General features: G+C 38.1%; 2 protein-coding genes and 1 long non-coding RNA gene across 4 annotated transcripts; 2 read left to right on the forward strand and 1 right to left on the reverse strand.

Moving 5' to 3' along the window:
* mterf1 (mitochondrial transcription termination factor 1) lies at positions 1–1,854 on the forward strand. Its single transcript, XM_086062995.1, has 2 exons — positions 1–172; positions 471–1,854. The coding sequence occupies exon 2, from the start codon at positions 509–511 to the stop codon at positions 1,649–1,651; it is 1,143 nt and encodes a 380-aa protein (XP_085919121.1). The 5' UTR covers positions 1–172; positions 471–508; the 3' UTR covers positions 1,652–1,854.
* An 843-nt stretch (positions 1,855–2,697) lies between these two features.
* Positions 2,698–11,614, forward strand: slc39a4 (solute carrier family 39 member 4). 2 transcript variants are annotated; one of them, XM_086062942.1, is made up of 12 exons: positions 2,698–2,963; positions 5,633–5,992; positions 7,122–7,317; positions 7,402–7,523; positions 7,593–7,764; positions 7,952–8,124; positions 8,287–8,457; positions 9,087–9,191; positions 9,261–9,315; positions 9,456–9,608; positions 9,713–9,900; positions 10,988–11,614. In XM_086062942.1, the coding sequence occupies exons 1-12, from the start codon at positions 2,742–2,744 to the stop codon at positions 11,114–11,116; spliced, it is 2,046 nt and encodes a 681-aa protein (XP_085919068.1). In that variant the 5' UTR covers positions 2,698–2,741; the 3' UTR covers positions 11,117–11,614. The 2 variants fall into 2 exon arrangements, with proteins under 2 accessions (XP_085919068.1, XP_085919067.1); XM_086062941.1 differs by having other exon boundaries at positions 9,087–9,315.
* On the reverse strand, positions 4,687–7,850 carry LOC147157809 (uncharacterized). Its single transcript, XR_015091319.1, has 3 exons — positions 7,395–7,850; positions 7,036–7,296; positions 4,687–5,929 (listed from the first exon to the last, which is right to left on the reverse strand). It is a non-coding gene; the product is annotated as an uncharacterized LOC147157809 (long non-coding RNA).
* Positions 11,615–12,342: the final 728 nt, after the last annotated feature.

Consider the following 12,342-nt stretch of genomic DNA (forward strand, 5'->3'; position numbering starts at 1 on the left):
CCAAGGAAGAAGAAAAGGCAAATCCATTGCATTCAACATGTCAGCTTACTGTATGTCCGCACGTTCAAAATATTTTAAATATCTAACGCCAATCACTTGTTATATTCCTACTTAACGCTGACGTTTTGTAGTCGCTTAAATTTAGCTTGTGTTTCCGTGAGGCACTATGTAGGTAAGAATGATTAACTTGAATGATCTTATCTTTTTTTGTTGTTGCTGTTTTATATGCAATCAAATCCAATCCTGCCTTCAAATATTAAGTACAATTCATAACTACTTAAGCATGAACTTAGACGCAAAGGAAAAGCGATAATATCTGAACTTTAGACAACTGAAAGTGACTTTGAATTAAAAACAGTTCACCTGATTTTGAAATATTTTTTTGGTGACATACAATACTTTCATCAAAATATCAACTATGATTGTTGTTATTATTTTTACATTACTTTTGCCTACGTATCTATTTGCAGGTCTCATGGTGCTTGCAAGGATATCTCGTAGATGAAAAATGGCTTCTGGGTTCAAAGCATTCATTGGCCTCCACAGATTAACTCAACAACCTTTTAAATGCATTACCGTACAGTCCGCGACAACTTCCCCTCTCTTGAGGTTTTACACTGTGACACCGAGCAAGAATGATCCCATAGCATACCCTGAGAATAAGTCCCTGCTGAAGAACTTGGATCTGTTGGGTGTGGACGTGAAGATGGCGCGCCAGCGTCAGCCCGGCGTTCTCCGTAGAGGCTTCACTAACGAGCAGGGCCTGGCTCAGTTCCTGCAGAACAAAGGTGCCAGCCGCCAGACCATTGCCAGCATCATATCGCGTTACCCTAGGGCCATCACCCGCTCCCTGGACCATCTTGAGCAGCGCTGGCAGCTGTGGAAGAACATCTTACAGACGGACAAGGAGATTGTGGGCATCCTGGGACGCTCGCCCGAGTCGTTCTTCCGCTCCAGCAACAACGGCAACCTAGAGAAGAATATAGCTTACCTGTCTTCACTGGGGCTCAGCAACAAAGACCTCCGTCGGCTGATCGGCACTGCACCGCGTACCTTCTCAAACCGGTTGGAGCTCAACAAGCAGATGGTGCAGTTCTTTGAGGACTTCTGCGTCGAGCTTGGCGGGACTGATCCTGAGAAGTTTGCCAAAGTGATCATATCCAGGAACCTCTATATTCTCATCTGTAGCACAAAGAGAGTCAAGGCCAACATCAATTACGTGCGAACGACTCTGAAACTGACGGATGCCGAGCTCCTGGCCCTGTTGCAAGGGCCAGGTGCGAAAATCTTGGACGTTTCCAACGAGTACCTTAAAAAGAACATGGCCAGTCTTCAGGGGAGGCTGCTCGCGCTGGGCTGTTGCGAAGAGGACATCAAAAAGCTGATCACGGGCTATCCGATGGTTTTGTACATAGGGGCGACGACGCTGGGCACAAAACTGGACTGTCTCATAAAAGGAGGAATCATCATGAAGCAGATCCTGGAGATGCCTAAGATCTTGGACTACGGCACGGAGAATGTCACAGCCAGACTGGAGGAGCTTCATGCCATCGGCTATGACTTCAAGGCGAACGGCATCGGCATCCTGCACTTGAGTCAGAAGCGATTTGTAGCCAAGATGGAGAAACTTGTCACTTCCACCGATGAGTAAATGTAGCTTCTTATGTTCATTTAATGTTGTTGTCCATTAAAAGTGGCTTCCAGATCACATATTTTTGCTTTGAGGGAATTACAGAAATCCTCCACTATTTACTTTGCCCTGCCATGAAAAACAGTAGTTGCTATTGATCAGGATGGATGCCACAAGATGGCAGGAAAAAAAAAAATTCTATTAAATTGTGCCACCAAACCTTACTTGGCCTTCAGTTTGATACACACTGAAATAACAAATTTGATACAACAACCTTTAATTATGTTATTATATACAAGTTGGGGACAGATTCCACAGAAAATAATGCAATTAAGTGACTTCATGAATACAATAGGGAACCGTGAATATCTCACAATTAAGTTGAAGTTAATGCAAATGTATGGTTTTTAAACATACAGGTCAGGTACATGACTTTCTTTCTTTTTTTTTACAGTACTGTACAGTATATGGCCACCAGGTAGAGTAACAGCACCATCTAGTGGTCTTGATACTCTGAGTGGTTCAAACTGACGTCATGTTTACGTCTCTTTTATGAATCATTTCTAGAGCAAAGAAAAAAAATCTAAAGCGAAGAGCATAATTTTATCTTCATCGTCAAGTTTTATTTATCCTCTATTTTTTTCCAATTAAGTTATGCAGGTCATAGGTCACGAGTGATGAAAACAGTTTTGAAATTATTTATATTGGTCTATTTTATTTATTTATTACAAACCTGAACACGCTGTGTATTTGTATAAATCCCAGCAACCCTTTAGTTTTTCTCGGGTGATTTTTTTTCTCTTTTTTTATAATGGAAACGGTTTGGGGTATGTCTTGTGTGTCTATATATATATATATATATATATGTGTATATATATATATATATGTGTGTGTGTGTGTGTTAAGGACCTCAGGTAGGTACAGTTCAGCGTTTATGGACAGGACGACGCTCAGAACCTGTCAGCCAATCACAATCCAGTGGATCCTCAATCTGAATAAAAGCCGGCAGCAGTGTCTTTACAGCTCAAGTTTGTTCTCGAAATCCAACAGAACCACATCAGACGCCACTTGCTGACGTTTTTTGTTGCTTTGAATCTCGAGAAAAGCTAAAATGACAACGTTTCGCCAAAAGCTGCTCGTTCTCTCGGCGCTGACAAGTTGGTGTGCGCTCGGTTCGGTATCAGCGTGTCCCGCCGTTGACGAGGCGTACGGAGCCGTGGTCGACCTGCTGCACCCCGGCCAGCAGCACTCACTTCTGGACGAGGAGTCGCTGGTCGCTCTCTTTAATACGCTGGAGAACCGTGTGCAGTGTGGAGAAGTGCCGTGTGGAAAGGTAGGTTTTTTTTTTTTTTTTTTTTTTTTTTTTTTGGGTTGTCCACCTGTCCGCGGAGCTTGGGTGAAAGTCTACGCGCGCCTCAGGTGTGCTGCTCAGGGAACGAAGTCCAAAAGCTGTTAACGTGCTGATATTGCGATAAAAACTCATAAGTTTTTCTTTTTCGTTCAAGCTTAAGGATGCTCGTAGGAATATATATATATATAAGTATATATATATATATATATATATATATATATATATATATATATATACATTTTTAAACTTAGAAGGCACCTATCTCTCTCTATTTATTTTCATTATATTTTGTTATATATTTTAAGAAACTGCTAGCAAAACATTTCATTTAATTAATTTGAAATTCATCATTTTCACCTTTGACATTCATTGGACATTTTTAAATAAAATGTATAGAACTTTTAATCATACTTCAAATATTTTGTTTCGTTTTTTAATTTTTGGGTGTTTTTAGTTTCACTATCCCATTAAAGTAACCAAATATAATAATCAAAATAAGAAAAAAATATTTTATTGTATGTATTAATTTCTTCATTATTACAGCAGCATAGTTAACATCATTAAGAAAATATTACTTTACTTATTAGTGTATCAATGATTAAAGTAACAAAATAATATTAAGTAAAGTAGTAGTAAAATAATATTTATATTAATATCAAAGTAACTAAAAAAAGAGGAAAACATCCTATTTATAAACTTTTGTTTTATAAATAATTCTTTTATAAATAACTTTATTTTATGTATTGTTATTAAAGTAACAAAATAACATTTATCTTAATGTATATGATTGTAGTGACACAATAAGATAATTATTTGTTATACTGCGTCTGCGTATATTATACAACCTCAAACACACACAAATATGTCTACATAAATGTATCCAAAAATACATATGCAATTTATTTTAAAAAGTGTCTTTTTTTTTTTATACATTACAGCATTTGTTGAAGTTTGCATTACTTGCATTATTGTTGTTTTATTTATTTATTTATTTTAAATTGCATGGTGGGCAGGACTGGTCTCACAGGGTCGTATGTGGTCCACCAATTGTAGCTTTCCCACTTTAATAAAATACCTCAATTTCTATGGAGTTATACGTTAGTGAGCATGAGGTCAGTGGGGCTAAAGTGTCATTATCAGCGTGAGAAGTCCTTGAACTTGCCGCATGTCAGTGTGATCGCAGTAAAAGGAAAGCGTGACGGATTGTGCCCACTGGCAGAAATAAAAGGAAACATTGCCTGCCCTGCGGGAGATAAATGACTCACAAGTAAGATTGCTGCACTTAATACCGTTGTGTCAAACCCTTGAGAGAGGTTCAATAAATCGATAACTGTTAATTGACCTAAAAAAATTAATAAATAAGTTATCAGCCAAATCACTGCCCTTGAAAAAAAGTCTGTTATGTGCATATATGTCATCAAAAGGTTAAACTTAAAAAAAAAAAAAAGTATTCGTATATGGAGATTTAACTCCTTCATTTAACAGTAAAATTTATCTCCGGAGGTCATCACCCCTGAACATCTGACTCCAGAAAAGCCCCTTGCACGGGGTGATTAATTACAAAGATATTTTCATATGTAGAGTATAAAAGCAAAAACGTTATCAGAAACATATAAGTAAATACTCTCCCATGTGGGTCACGCTACTATTAACTAGAACCGCTAATGAAAGGAGATGAAGCTGATATGATTGAATATCGGTCGAACCTGCTGCCGTGGTTCCCAAAATGCAGTTGTTGACAGTGACATACACGTATCGATACTATACTTGAGTATTTTTCTGACAACTTATACTTTTACTCGCTACAGATACTGTACTAGCTAACTCAATGCTAACAATGCAAAAACCTATAGACAGTAGGGGTGTGGCAAAAAATTTATTATTATAAGAATCGTAATTCTCATTTAGTACGATTCAGAATCGATTTTAAATGTCCCAAAATTGATTTTATTTAAATTATTTTATACGGTCTTGCCTTTATTTGTGTGTGTCTTTATTGAGAGCGCTGTTCATTTTGTACCCGATATGGCCCCTTAGGGGCAGTGTGGTTCCACGCGATTTGATACACTGTTGTAGCCAAATTCGAGAGTAGAAGGAAAAAGTCACGATCACGTTATTCCAATAAAAGTTTTTTTGCAGCGTGGAGCCGTTCTTTTGAGAGATAAAAGTGCCGCGAGTAGAGCACTAATTAGCATAAGCGAGTCAGACTGGAGTCAATCATTACGATTCCTTGAACATCTATAAATTGAAGCAAATATCATTGTCAATCAAATCATTTTGAATCAAAAATCTTTCTGAATCGAATCGCACACCCAAAAATCGGAATCGAATCGTGAGACATTCAAAGATTCCCACCCCTAATAGATAGGCTCACTGGAATTAGCATAAATATAATAATGATACACTTTCAAACACACAAAGAAAAGCAAAACATACCAACTGAGCACATGACAATACTCACAGGCATGTATTCTCTCTGCTCAGTGAAAATAAGCTCAGTTAGGGACCTTCTTTGCCTCTCCTGCTCTTAATAGGGCTGCATGTCTTCCAGTACTCTTCAGGTTTTGCCTAGCATGGTTCACCACATGTACTTGGCCACTACGATGAGATGTGATATGATTGGTTACAAATGTGTTTTTACTTTTCTCCAGTGCAACCTATCAAACGCCGTCCACCAGCTGCTCCACAATCACAGCGATCATCGGCAGGCGGGAGCAGTGAAAAACCACGCTATCGACGCGGCGGGATTCACCGCCCTGGCCGCCGGTTGCGTCCTGTACCTGACCTCTCCTGACACGGTGTGCGCCGCGGCAGGTCAGGGCAGGTGGGGGGAAGAAGTGGAACACTTCCTGCATGGAATCGCAAGCGGGAATTCCCATGAACATCACCACGAGGGGGAGGAGGTGGAGGGCGAGTCGTGCCACGGGCGCGAACATCCGCACGTGGGCCTTGGTGGATTAGAAAGTGTGTTCAGAGAGCTTCTCAAGCACTATGAGTCGTCAGATATTGAGGTCAGTGGTAAAAATATTTGTTTAACTCATTTACTGCCATTGACGGCAAAAATTCATTTGAACTATTTCTATTAGTTTCACATTTCTTCCACTTTTGTTAACAAGAGTATGAAAACCTAGATTTTTTTTATTGAACGTTTAGAACAGATATAACATTTATGATTAATCGTGGGTTAACTATTGAAGTGAGGCGATTAATTACAATTAAAAAATTTAATCGCCTGACGTGATTAAAGAAAATAAAAGATTATTAAAAAATTAGGAGTGTCAGGCGATCTTTTTTTTTTTATCGTAATTAACTCATTTAATGCCATTGACAGCTATAGACGTCAAAAATTCAGTTGAACTATTTCTATTAGTTACATTTTTTTTTCATTTTTTAACATTTTAACAAGAGTATGAAAACCTAAATTTTTTTGTACATTTAAAACAGATATACAATTTGTGATTAATCGTGAGTTAACTAGTGAAGTCATGCGATTAATTAGGATAAAAAATTGTAATCGCCTGATGCCTCTAATTTTTAATAATCTTATCTTTTAAAAAATAAATTGTTTTTTTCTTTATAATCTTTTTTTTTCTTTTAAAGAAAAGATTATTAAAAAATAGGGGCGTCCGGCGATTACAATTTTTAATCGTAATTAATTGCATGACTTCACGAGTTAACTCATGATTAATCACAAATTTTATATCTGTTCTAATACATTAAAACAAATCTAGGTTTTCATACTCTTGTTAACAAAAGTAGGAAAAAATGTTAAACTAATATAAATAATTAATGAAAATCTATAGCCGTCAATGTCAGTGAATGAGTTAATTGCATGACTTCACGAGTTAACTCACGATTAATCACACATTCTATATCTGTTCTAAATGTACAATAAAAAATTGTAGGTTTTCATACTCTTGTTAACATAAATGGAAAAAATGTTAAACTAATAGAAATTGTTAAAATGAATATTTGACGTCTATAACCGTCAGTGGCAGTGAATGAGTTGGCTATGTACTGCTTTTTGACCTTATTGTAAGTGAATCAGACTTACCCTGCAAAGATGAGGAGAAGCGGAATCTGCTTGGAGTTTCTTGTTGTTAAATGAAGTAACCACAGGACCCGCCATCTTTTAACCAGAACTGCATCACAACAAGCGACATCATGTCAGAGGCCGGCGCCTCGTCAGCGGAGCAGACCCAAGCGGCGGGTGCAGTTCTGGGCCGGGTCCTGCATCACGCCTTGCAAGGCCGATGCTTCCAATCGCTCCCTGAAGAGAGCTTCTTCCTAGATGACATCATGCACCGACTGGGCTCTGAGAATTTCACCATTGAAGGTAGAAGAAAGAAAAAGAAAAAAAGAAGTCAAAAGAATCCAAAAGAAAAAAAAAACATTTAAACATATTTTCTGGACCTTGTAGAACTGGAGGCTGCCATGATGTCTCTTGGCATCGGACCCAACATTGAGGCAAGCCACGAGCATGTGCATCATGATCACGACATGCCACGCCAACATTCAGAAACGAACGGCACCTGGGAAGAGGTAAAGACGTCACACTGAAGATCATGTGACAGCATTTTAAAAAATGAGCCATTGCTCTGATTCTCTTAGCACTGCTTCTCTTCACACGAGCTGGTAGTGATCCACGGCTTGGATGTGAACTCGTCCAACCTGGGCCGCTCTGGCCTGGCCCGGCTTAGCCCGGCGCTGATCCAGCAGATCTTGAGCGGGTCCTGCGCCGGCTCGCACCCGACGAAATCGGACCAGCTCACCAAAACGGAGAGTAAGTGTTCATAAGTGCTGAGCCCATTTTGAACACTGTTGCTAACCAAAAAAGCAGCACCTACCAAAACACGTAAAAAACCAGGGCGTGGCATCTTTCTGCATGTCGATGATTATATGTCAGCTATATTAGCTCTCCAGTAGATTATTAACAACTTGGTTTTGACGCTCTCATGCGCGCGCTTCAGGGTACCTGTACGCAACCCTGGCCAACGTGGTCGTCACGCTGATGTCCATGTTGGGCATCTTGCTGCTGCTGTGCACATCGTGCACTAGCGTCTTCCCGATGTGCATCCAGTTCTGCATCAGCCTGGCCGTGGGCTCACTCACGGGGGACGCGCTGCTGCATCTGCTGCCCATGGTGAGCCGTCTTCTGCTTTGCTTCCTGACCTTTATTGAGCCAAAGAACACATTTGATATAAAAAAATAATAATAATGTCACAAAAAGTCATTTATTATCATACACAATAATAATAATAATAATAATAAAATATATATAAAAATAATAAATACCTGTGTGTAGTTTCTGGGCCTGCACGTGCACTCGGAAGAAGCCGGCGGAGGTCACCACCATGGCCAGCCGGAGTTGTCGGATTACGTGTACAAGATGCTGGTGGTGATGGGCGGCATCTACTTCTTCTACCTGATGGAAACGGTCTTCAACATCATCACGCATGGTCATCACCACCACGCGGTGAGCAAAAATAAATTGGAACTGGACACTTCATTGGGTACACCAATGCAAGAGCTGGGTCGCAAATTCCGAGGCATTTTTATCTATGATGAAATAAGGGATGAATTGTGAAAGTGTCCATTTAGAAAGAATGAAAATGAAAATAATGAGTCCTTTATGGGGAAAAAAATGGCCTTCACAAATTAAATCGATTTTATTTTTTAATAATTCAAATAGAAGTATTAATTTTATTAATTATAATTTGCCTTCACATGTGATAATTCAAAAAAAAAAAATCTTCAGTAATAAATAAAACACATAAGTTTAATTAAATCAATTCAACTGAAATAATTATAGATATGTCCACAAATTTGGCCTTTCAAATGTCATACAAAAAAAAAAAAAACTAAATCTGTTCTTGATAAGAATTAATACTAAAAAAACTTTGAAAATTACGAAATACAAGTAAAATGTAATTTTCTTGCAGTAACATCTCCATTATTTTCATTGCCTTTCCCTAATTGGCTGGGACAAGTCACATGACTATTCTACCAAATACAAACACCTTCCAGAATTGACAGCCCTTGCATCGGATGTCATGAGATTGTGCCCCAAAAACATTTCATAATCATTTGCGACAAACCTTCAAGGATGAATCCGAAGTCCACCACTGCGACCACAGCCGAGTTCTCGAGATGTATCAACAGGAAAGGAAACAAAAAGACAAACTGCACTCAATTTCCAAAGCAGACCTGGTAAGAAATGTCACACATTGGAGGCACACTGATATAACTGTGAGAGTGATTATCGTGACATGTGCCAAGGTGAAAGAAGAGGAGTGCGAAAGAGATTTTCATATGTCCAGAGAGAGAACTCGAGGTAAGATTTTACAGTAATTCCCCCACAAACTCACAATTCACAAATGTGTGCTTTACGATGGTTTATATGCCGGGCCGCTGGGTTAGCTATTTCACCCGATCATCAAGTTTTAAGCGTGGTTAACTGCTGTCTTTGCGCAGAACATCGGCTGCTGCCTTACATGATCACTTTCGGCGACGGCATCCACAACTTCGCCGACGGCCTGGCGATGGGCGCCGCCTTCTCGCTCTCATGGAAATCCGGACTGGCCACGACGCTGGCAGTCCTCTGCCACGAGCTGCCGCACGAGCTAGGTGACACGTACGCACTCTGTTGCAAAGAAAAACAGCAGCACCTACAGAGGCGCAGAAACAAGTCCCGACAAAATGTTCGTTTGAACACTTTTTTGTGCACTCAGGCGACTTCGCCATCTTGCTCAACTGCGGCATGTCGGTGAGCCGGGCGCTTCTCTTGAACGTCGGCAGCGCCATGACGTCGTTCGTCGGCCTCTACATCGCGTTGAGCGTGGCTACCGACCTGGCCACGACTCAGTGGATCGCCGCCATTACTGCGGGCCTTTTTCTCTATGTGGGCCTGACTGACATGGTGAGTGGCACAGACTAAAATCCTGTACAGTGGAACCCTTTTAGTTGGATGGATGGTAAGAAACAGACAATGAACTCATTCACTGCCATTGACGGCTATAGACGTCAAAAATTCATTTGAACTATTTCTATGAGTTTAACATTTTTTCCCAATTTTGTTAACAAGAGTATGAAAGCCTAGAATTTTTTTATTGTATTAGAACAGATATCAAATTTGCGATTAATCGTAAGTTGACTAGTGAAGTCATGCGATTAAAAATTGTAATCGCCTGACGCCTCTCATTTTTAACTCATTCACTGCCATTGATGGCTATTGACGTCAAAAATTCATTTGAACTATTTCTATTAGTTTCACATTTTTTCCAATTTTGTTAAGAGTATGAAAACCTAGAAAAAAATTGATTCTACATTTAGAACAGATATAAAATTTGTGATAACTCTTGAGTTAACTATTGAAGTCATGTGATTAATTACAATTAAGAATTTTAATCGCCCGATGCCCCTAATTAAAAAGAAAAAGAAAACAAATATTTAAAAAGTAGGGGCGTCAGACGATTACATTTTTTAAATTGTAATTAATCGCATGACTTCAATAGTTAACTCACGATTAATCTCAAATTTCATCTGTTCTAAATGTACCTCCAATTTTTTTTTCTAGGTTTTCATACTCTTGTTAACAAAAGTGGGGAAACAATTTAAACTAATAGCAATAGTTCAAATTAATTTTTGACATCTATAGCCGTCAATGGCAGTTAATGAGGTAAAAATGGTACCTTTAATTTTTTTAAATAAATAAATAAAAACATTAAAATAAAATAAATTAATAATAATAATCTTAATAATATTTTCTTTAAAAAAAAAGATTATTAAAAATGAAGGGCATCAGGCGATTAAAATTTGTAATTTAATTTAATAATTTGTTCTAAATGTACAACAAAAATCGCCAAATGAATTTTTGACGTCTATAGCTGTCAATGGCAGTGAATGGGGTAAAAATGGTACCTTTAAAAAATATATAAAAAAAAAAAAAAACATTAAAATAAATAAATAAAAATGGCACCTTTTTTTGGTCTCGTATCCCACTCCAGCTGCCCACTATGACCCACATCAAGTCCAAGAGTCCGTGGCTGATGTTCGCCCTGCAGAACGTAGGCCTGCTGTTGGGATGGGCCATCCTCCTGCTGCTGTCCGTCTACGAGGAGACCATCAGTTTCTAGCGGCCTCAACCCCGTTTTGATCTTAGCACGAGACAGATGAATCGTTTTCTAGGATGTATTTTTTTTTTAAAGAAAGAAATTTATGCTCACACCCTGTCCAAAGGTCTAATGAAATAGTTTTACATATGATACACAAATATGAGTAAAATAAACATATTTAGAAACATATTTTAGTAAGTGATATTTTAAAGTGGAAGATGGGAAGTACGATCTACTGATTTAATAGTAGCTAAGAAGAGACTTTGACTGAACATATAACTACTCTCTCGACTTGACCTTGTAATTAACTCCAGTCACATGACAGCATGCTGAAGTCATCTTCATTTTGTTTGTAAAATGCAGAGAGGCTCTTTTTGACGTACCAGAGTTATGTAACTTTGCACTTTTTTTTTTTTTTTTAAGAATGTATTTAGGTTTATTACTGTGACTCAACACAAAATGTTCCGGATGATAAAGTGTGATATATATTTAGTATATTTGAACAGTTTGAATAATAAATATGCCTGCAAAACACTGCTTTTAAAAAAAATATATTTCTTTTTTTTTTTATTCAAACATGCTGTATTTAATGTGTGCATTGAACATGTCAACAATGAATTGATCAATTCAGTTGACTCGTTTCTTCTTATTGCGACTATCAGAAAATATATTTTTTGAACAGGTTATAGTTACTCAATGGTGGAAAAAGGTTTTAAATTGTCTTCTTTCTATCATCTTATAATGACAAAAACATGGCAATTGAGAATTATATGCAGTGTATAATTTTTACAGCCACTGTGACTTAATCTTGCCAATGAATTCATTTATTTGTATTTGTTTGAGACAATTACCTTTATTATAATTAGAGATGTCTGATACCCCTTTTTTCACACAGACAACAGTACAAGCACTCAACTCTTGAGTTGTCACCGGTACCAGTACCAAATAGTAGTACTTTTAATACATACAATTCAGCCCCGCCCCCTCCCACTTTTTTTTTTAAAGAAAAACCCATCTATCCCAATATAGCCTTTTTACTTAAAATTACATGAAATTTTATGTTGCCTGTATACTAATGATTAATTTCAAGTTCCCGATTGTAATATAGCCATAAGAGGATCGGCCACCGTCGCGAGTACCGATACCTTGAAATAAGGCTGGGAATCGCCCCGATACAGTACTCGCTGATCCCCAATTATAATTTATATTTGATATATATTTAATTCTAGTTTTTTTTTTTATGGCTT

The sequence above is a fragment of the Leptonotus elevatus genome, chromosome 19 (genome assembly GCF_054856555.1).
Source record: "Leptonotus elevatus isolate MCC_2025b chromosome 19, RoL_Lele_1.0, whole genome shotgun sequence".
Classification (NCBI taxonomy): Eukaryota; Metazoa; Chordata; class Actinopteri; order Syngnathiformes; family Syngnathidae; genus Leptonotus; species Leptonotus elevatus.